At 41.7% G+C, this 8,425-nt stretch overlaps 1 protein-coding gene across 4 annotated transcripts in view; it reads right to left on the bottom strand.

Moving 5' to 3' along the window:
- The window catches only part of PRUNE2 (prune homolog 2 (Drosophila)), a 302,133-nt gene that overhangs the window by 34,009 nt on the left and 259,699 nt on the right, over nucleotides 1-8,425 (bottom strand). Inside the window, exons 12-13 of one of the 4 annotated variants that reach the window (XM_011947005.1) lie at nucleotides 4,957-5,130; nucleotides 2,177-2,185 (exon numbers count right to left, since the gene is read on the bottom strand). In XM_011947005.1, the coding sequence (XP_011802395.1) occupies nucleotides 2,177-2,185; nucleotides 4,957-5,130 (183 nt within the window). The remainder of the gene's footprint in view (nucleotides 1-2,176; nucleotides 2,186-4,956; nucleotides 5,131-8,425) is intronic. The other 3 variants (XM_011947007.1, XM_011947006.1, XM_011947008.1) reach the window with 3 other exon arrangements.

The raw sequence follows: 8,425 nt of genomic DNA, 5'->3' as shown, positions 1-8,425 counted from the left end.
TCCGGCACTCCCCAGTGAGATGACCCCAGTACCTCCATTGAAAATGCAGAAATCACCGGTCTTCTGTGTCGCTCGCGCCAGGAGTTGGAGACTGGAGCTGTTCCTATTCGGCCATCTTGCTCCGCCCTTGCCCTGTCTTTTAAGCAAGCTTTACATTCCCAGGGTTTCTCTGAAACTCACAGCAGGTGTCAGTCAGAACCCCAGAGGTAACCATATGGAATGTCATGTGTCTTTCACACTTAATGTGTGAATTTTTATTTTTCAGTATCCCTGTCTAAACTATTGCAATTGAGGTCATATAGTTCTGGACTATAGAATCATTAAAGGGATTTTCTTCAAGCTTTGAGTAGGAGGACAGGACATATGCTTAAGCCTGGTCCAGTCCTCCCAGAACCCAATGTGTTAGTTTTTTCAAAACTCTAAATACTCGCTGGTGATTACATGGCAGTAAAGTAATGGCTGTATATAGATTTGGATGGAGTTAATTAACTCTTGAAAAAGCAGTTTAATAAGATATTTTCTACAAAGAGAGTGTGACTCTACTGCAAAAAAAGATGGGGGAAGAGACCAATACTAACTAAAAATATACCCAATTATGGGTTTGTGTGTATTACTAATTTGAGGTAGTTGTATGCAGTATTTATACTACAAATGATGATACGGTATTGTTGAACACAGTATTTATACTACAGATCTTAGAAGATGCTACCTATGTAAGTATTCAACTGATGCAACACACGTTTGTGAGAGAGTAATGTAGTAGCTTCTCTCTGGATTTTTTTGCTTTAGTTCCATCTTTTCCAATATGCAGGTATTTATCAACTACTTTTTAGAATGCAATATGAAGGAAAATGGCAGGAGGAGACATATCTTAATACAAAAATTGCTTGTTACCACAATTTCATTTCTGAAGACGCATAACTAAATGGAAATCCACAAAGGATATGGTGGCTTAGCTATACTAATCCTCACACTGCACAGATAAGCAATTCATCCTCAGCATGATGAAAAGACAGAAGTTCATTAAAAGAGACAACAGACATAATGAATCCAACTTAAAAGCAAGTAAGAAAGCATCCTTTCAAAAGCATCTTTCTAAATGTAGCAATCTGGCTCCAGAGTGTTACAGTAATTTCAAGATCATGACTGCTCAGTTACTTTGATTTCTTTCTTTATTTCCACGAACTTCTAAGAAATTTTTTTTTTTGAAAGGGAAAGACTGAGGTTTATAAACAGTACTTCAGACGTCATTTTAAATGGCAGTTCAGCTCACTGTGTAAATGCTATCTGCCCTTGGAATGCTGCAGCATCATGTTCATCCAAGTTTATTTAACTAAAGGAATACTATGGGATCAACTTACTGCTTCATGACCGCTGTCTAAGTAAGAAATGTCTCAATATAAAAAGTACAGAAATTTATAACGGAAAATGAAAATTTATGAATGAAAATTTGTTCTTTTGGATAGAGGATCTTTAAGAAGGGAAGAAGAGGCAAAAAGAGAAGGAAGAAAGTAGAAGGAGAGGGGATAACTGAAGGAAGGAAATAAAAGAAAAAGATTTCCACATGAAAGTTTTCCTCCAAAATCAACAGCCAGTGCCATTGGCAGGCTTGGGAGATATTTCAGATAATACCGTAATTTTTCTATAGCTGCTTCCTGCTAAAAAAATTTAAATTTAAATTTAAAAAATCAGATAATACTATAATTGCAGGCAAAGGGCAATAATTAGAATGTATAGGATCATTCACTTTTTGACCCTCCCAGATACCTTGAAGGGGTCAGCTAACCCCTCAATTTCTATTCTCAGATATGCAACTTACTCAAGTAAAGTTTTCTGGCAACAGCATAATTCATTTGAAGTCTGTTTTTAAAAACATTTCTTTCATTAGACTCTCTTCTCAAGAAAGGTGAGGTGAATTCAGGGTGTATGTGCTGGGTGGGGTGCATGAGCAGGAGTCTCCTGAGACCCTCTGAAGCAAGGGTGCAAACCTTACCTGAGTGACACAGACAGGCATGAAAGGGATGTAACACAAGTTTGCTGGCCAGCAAATGGAATGGAGACAGAAGGAAAGATGTCACAGTCGCAACCAAAACATACACACACACACACCAGCCAGCAACTCTTCTCCTCATTCTTTTCAGGGTCATTTGTCCAGCAAGACTGCAGAGAAGGTTACCTGAATCTCCTATAATGAAATAAGAGAAGTAAAAAAAAAAAAGAATCCTTGTTAAAATTACTTGGTGTTATTGTTCTCCATTATTTAAATGGGTTTCTCTGCTCCAAGTTAAAAAAAAAAAAAGCCAGTTCTAGCCTCAGAGGGACCCCATACTGTTGGCTGAGCAAAACTATCCAAACCCCTCTTTGCTTTGATTTATGCAGATGGCACGGATATTGCTATTGGCGCATAGGATGTGAACAGTGGTGTTGAGATCACCCTCATTTGACTGATGATGCCATTGAGACCCAGAGATGGTAAGTAATATACCAAGGTTACAGACTAGCAAGTGGCAGAAATGGGTACTGAGCCTCATTCTTCTACATTGTGTGCAGGGCCTCTGGCAATAGCTCATATCAAGGTCACCAAAGCTAAAGACTGAATTATTTATTCAAATACTGCCATCATGCACCAGTATTTTCAACAGGTGGGACATTTGGCAGGGCCTGGCTTTGAGGCTAACTTCTGCAGCTCTTTTGATCGCCCCCACCTTACAGTTTTTGGCACAGAGCACTGTGCAGCTGGCACTTCTCTATTGGCCCAAACGACAAAACTTCCTCACAGCAAAATACCAAGCACCAAATAAGATTCATGTTTACTGTAAAGTGATTGCTGCTTTTTAAACGCTCATCAGAAGCCAGAAGGACAAACTCAGTAGGTTGGTAAGTAAGGAGCTTTCTCATCATTATGGTTTAATGATGTAAACTCCTAATGTGGAAGACAAAGCTTTGGCAAATTCAGAAGTAACATCTGGAGCATCTTTACCTACAAAGCACAAAAGCTGTTCAGGGTGCAGGAAAAGGTGATATCTCTCTCTAAAGTTCCGGATGGGTGCAGCCAGAGGCACACTTCATGCAGGCCAGTGCCTGGAGAGGGCTGAGGCAGGGCTGGGGAGAGGGGAGGTGGCCTTCTCTTCAGAACAAACCGGACAGTCACACAGACAAAAACTGAGCTTGCAACACAGAATGGAGAAGAGCAAATGGCAAAGGGAGGAGGTGGCAGGGACGGAGAACACAGCAAACCAGGTTAGCCCTGAGGGCTCCGGTGAATTGTTATAAGACTGTGGCAGGCAGAAGCAGTGGCTTTTTCCAACCATCAGTGCACTGATGATAACCATTCTCTCCTGATTCGGACAACAGGCTGATGGGTGTGACCACGCCACCCAGCCCACCTAAAGAACAAGCAGGCGAGTCTACTGGCGTATTAGCAGATAACTAGCCCTAGAAGAGCAGCAGGACCACGAGCTGCCTTTCAACACAGGGACTCTGCATTTAGAAGCTGATGTGTATAGGGGCTTATCACTGGGTGGCTTTGATTTGACAGACATTTTTATTTTTTAATACTTTTTAAAATGAACACAGAGTACTCTTACAGGCAGGCTTTGTTTTGTTTTTATTTTCAAAAAGAAAACAAACCAAAAATATCTGATGGGTGGTGCAAAGGAGATGTGACCTGGGAAGATGGGGAAGACTGAGTGTTCCTCCTATGGTTTTCACATAAAACCAAAAGGGTTGACTCTACAGCCAGCTGTGTGTCACTTTCAGCAAGACTGGGCCAACTCTCATTCTGAAGGGCTATGGGCATGATTTCCCTTAGAGGAAACTGCTCCTGACAGAGGAAGCAGCTCTCAGGGGGTCATATTTCCATTTCAGGTCAAACAGTAAGGCGAGAAAAAGAAAGGCCAGGACCTGGGGCGGGAACTGGCATTCACCTTTGCTACAGTGGTCAGGTTCCCTGGGTGGTCCTGATAGTTATGTAGGGGTAGCAATGTATGGGATGGAAGGTGAAAAATCTGCCGGCAGAGAAAGGTTTGATTGAAATAACAAATCAGCCTTCTGCTTATTATAATAGAAAACAAAAGCAGTGTTTTGAGGCAGTGCTAAGACTCTTATTTCCCTGCCCTCATTAAGGAAGAGAGAACTGAGAGAGCAACAACTGCCTCGTCAGCTCACACTCTTTCTGGAACAGCTGGGTGGTTACAGTGGCGCCTCAGGACTTGGGAAAGGAAGGCAGGCAGCAGAAGAATCAAAATGCTGTCGATGTTTTCTGAAGTTGACAATGTTAAATGTGTTGCTTCCGCTCATCTGACATTTTGTGAATCCCAAATTAATCAAGGCCACATATGCTCCAGGAACCCTCAAGAAAGTGCTGGAAATACAAATGCACTTTTCTCTCTCCCTTGTCTCTCACCAAACAGGTGGAGGCTTTGACTGGGCTTGGCTGTTGTCAGGCCTAGATTTAATGTAGTGTCTAGAAAGGCAAACTTCAGTTAGGGGTAACAATTACCAGGCTAAGTCTAAAAAAAATCCCCAAAGCTTCTGAAGAGGATTCAAAAGCCCATCTTGCAATGAGAAGCACCTCGGGGGTAGTGTTAGGACACAGGCCACGGTGTCACATCTTCTGTTCAGTTCAACCGTACAATGGACTGATAAGAATGACAAACAGACATTTAACTTAGACCACTATGACTTTCAATACATTGGCACAGAACATGATTGCTATCAGATATGTAGCATGAAAAGGCCGTTTTATATGGGAAAGTTGTCTTTGCCTAGTAGGATTTTAAATATTTATTGAATTTAATATGAGGAAATATACTTAGCTCTATGGTTCCCTGAATATGGGCTCTAGAATAGGGTCTTTGAGATGTCGTGTTCCAGAGAACTCTAGACTCACTTTCTGATTTTAAATAAAATGGCTGCCCCTTCCCCATTTCCCAGATTCACGCAGAGCTCGACTACCTCCGTGAGAAATGACTCTCCTGTAGGGCTCGATGACCTTCATGTCAATGCGCTGCTCTTGTTCTCCAATCACCACTGTCCTCCACAGTCGGTTGTCCTCCCGTTCCTCTTCGGCCGTATATTCTGGAATAGACTCTGACTCTTGGCCAGAATCTTTGTTGGCTGTGGGATCTTCTGGAAACAAAGCACAGAGCAGGGCTGAAGGAGCCAGACCTCCATAGTGCAGGCAGCTAAACAGCCAGATGGTAAGCTTTAAAATACTTTTTTAAATGAACACAGAGTACTTCTACGGGCAGCTTTTGTTTTGTTTCATCCTGCAGAATCAACCTGATCAAAGTCCTTGTTTTGTACGGCCTTTACCGAGCTTAGCAATATCCTGACCATATAAAGTACACTCAACAAAGTCTTTTTTTAATAACTGAACAACCACATCCATTGCTAAGGTCATGCTGAGGGTGAGACTAGGTGCAAAGCTTGAGCTATCTTGCATGGGTAGTGGTCCAAGGTGTGCACAAGCCAGGACCAACTCATCCTTGATCAAGGTAAAGATTGCAGGTCTGTCTAATGGGGTGAAAGCCTTTGTTACTAGACTCAGAAAATCTTGCGGTTTTGGGGTCACATCTCTTCAGTGCTTAGAGTCTTTTGGGGTCCTCAACTTGGAATCGTGATGATATTACAAGCCAAGACTCCTACTCTAAGACTCTCACAACTGGGCTGAGCCCCCTATTGGTAGCATATCTGGACATAAATTTGATATTACTTTCTATGTACTATTTCAAAATGCGCCAGAGACTTTATAGTAAGCGAGAAACAAAGAACTGTGTAGACCAGAAATGCTCAAAGACCCCAAATGCACAAGACTCCCAAATTGATGGGTGCATAAGACAATAAAAAAGCCTACTGAGCGTTCTCTGGGAAGAAATTTACTCTTGTGCATCAAAAAAAAAAAAAAAAAGTAACCGTTTTTTTAAAAAAAGACTAAGCAGCAATTGTTTCCATTTTTACTAGAAGTGTTAGTAGAGCTTAATGGTGGTTATTCTTTGTATGTTTAAGTAATCTAAAAGAAAAGATTATTTATAACCTTCACAATAATTTCAAGACATTATCATTGTTATTTTTCCATTCCTGGAAAAGCACCGTTGAATTTACACTGCATTTCACTTCTTTCTATGGCACTTTGATGACAACAACAGCACTATTGTATTAAGTATTGACCTTGTACCAGGTACTAGTTGATATTAAAATGGTCATTATACGAATGCAAAAACTGACTCTGAAGTGGTTTGCCTCAGATCACGGTTACTAAACAAATATAGTCAAAACCTTTCCCTTTTTCAACCCTTCTGATCTATCGCATTGTACCCTGAATGTGTGACTCTCCTTATTTATTTTACAGAGACTGTGAGTCCCCTGGGCAAAGAAACTGTGACTTGAATCACCTTTAATATTCACTTCCACCAACCCGCTCCCTACTTAGCTTACAAACTTACTCAGAACACTCAAAAAAAAATCGGGAAGGTGAGTGAGTAAATGAAGAAAAACTTGGATAATTTCCTGGAAATGGAGGTAATCTGTAAGGGAGCCACCACACCACCATTATATTCTGGAAGAATTTGCAATTATACCTTCAAAATTGTCTAATTACCAATGACTTAGATAGCAAAATGAAGTTTGATTGGGAAGCAATCCTAGCCTTTTTTGCCAACACCAACAGCTACCACCACCTACAGAGCCTTGGGTCACTCTGGCTTCCACCGTGTTCCCACCAGCATGCGGCAGTTTATCAAGGATAGAGATGATAAACCACTGGCTTCAGGCCAAGTGTCGTGTCCCTTGTGCAAATCCACCCATCTCTTTGGAATCCCTTCCTACTCTTCCTTCCTACATGGGGTAGATCCCTGGGATGCTAATCTTAGCTCCCTTCCTGGAACTCAATTTCCCGTCTGGTCTCTACTCCCTCAGAACTCTGGATTCTGAAGCAGGTTTGTATTCTGATGCTCTTGTACACATCCCCCTTCCCTCCAGTGAACTTTCCATCCACCAGATACTCTTCATCCTGTTTGGTACCCTCTGACCTGCTCTAGCTTTACCCTGGTCATCTCTGTGGGGTTAAGATAGGGTTATTTTGTTTCATTTTCTGCAAATTTTATTAAAATCCCCTTATGTTAAACATTTTTGATTGGGTGTGGTGGCTTAAGCCTGAAATCCCAGCACTCTGAAGGCCAAGGCTGGTGGATCACTTGAGCTCAGCAGTTTGAGACCAGTCCTGGGCAACATGGAGAAACCCAGTCTCTACAAAAAATACAAAAATTAGCTGGATATGTTGGCATGTACCTGTAGTCCCAGCTACTTGGGAGGTTGAGGTGGGAAGATCACGTGAGTCCAGGAGGTCGGGGCTGCAGTGAGCTATGATGGCACCACTGCACTTCAGTCTGGGTGACAGAGTGAGACCTTGTCTCAAAAAACAATAAAATAAAAATAAATGTAGGCCGGGCACCATGGCTCATGCCTGTAATCCCAGCACTTTGGGAGGCCGGGGCGGGCAGATCATGAGGTCAGGAGATCGAGACCATCCTGGTTAACACGGTGGAACCCCGTCTCTACTGAAAGTACAAAAAAGTAGCCAGGCGTGGTGGGCGCCTGTAGTCCCAGCTACTCGGGAGGCCAAGGCAGGAGAATGGCGTGAACCTGGGAAGCGGAGCTTGCAGTGAGCCGAGATCGTGCCACTGCACTCCAGCCTGGGAGACAGAGTGAGACTCCATCTCAAAAAAAAAAAAAAAAAAAAAATGTATATACTACATTCTTTATTATGGTTTTAGTAAAACACATACCACATAAATATAGTCAACTAATCTTTGACAAGGAACAAAGGCAATACAGCAAAGCAAAGATAGTCTTTTCAACAAATAGTGCTAGAATAACTGGGCATCCACCTGTAAAATAATGAATCTGGACCCAGGCCTTTGATCCTTCACAAAAGTTAATTCAAAATGGATCATAGACCTAAATGTAAAATTCAAAACTATAAAACTTTTAGAAGAGAAAATATAATTGGCCTTGGGTGCAAAGATGACTTTTTAGATACAACACCAAAGGCATGATCCATGAAAGAAATAATTGATAAAGTGGACTTCATTAAAATTAAAACTTCTATATAAAAGAAAAATCAAGAGAATGAGAATAAGAAGATAAGCTGCAGACTGGGAGAAAATATTTGCAAAACACGTATCTGATGAGGACTGTTATCCAAAATATACAAAGAATACTTAATACTCAACAATAAGGCCGGGCATGGTGGCTCATGCCTGTAATCCCAGCACTTTGGGAGGCTGAGATAGGTGGATCACGAGGTCAGGAGATCAAGACCATCCTGGCCAACATGGTGAAACCCCATTTCTACTAAAATACAAAACATTAGCTGGGCATGGTGGCACACATCTGTAATCCCAGCTAATTGGGAGGCTGAGGC

Source organism: Colobus angolensis, unplaced genomic scaffold, assembly GCF_000951035.1.
Source record: "Colobus angolensis palliatus isolate OR3802 unplaced genomic scaffold, Cang.pa_1.0 Scaffold257, whole genome shotgun sequence".
NCBI classification, from domain to species: domain Eukaryota; kingdom Metazoa; phylum Chordata; class Mammalia; order Primates; family Cercopithecidae; genus Colobus; species Colobus angolensis.
The sequence above is the reverse complement of the archived record's forward strand: the minus strand, read 5'-3'. Positions and strand labels throughout refer to the sequence as shown.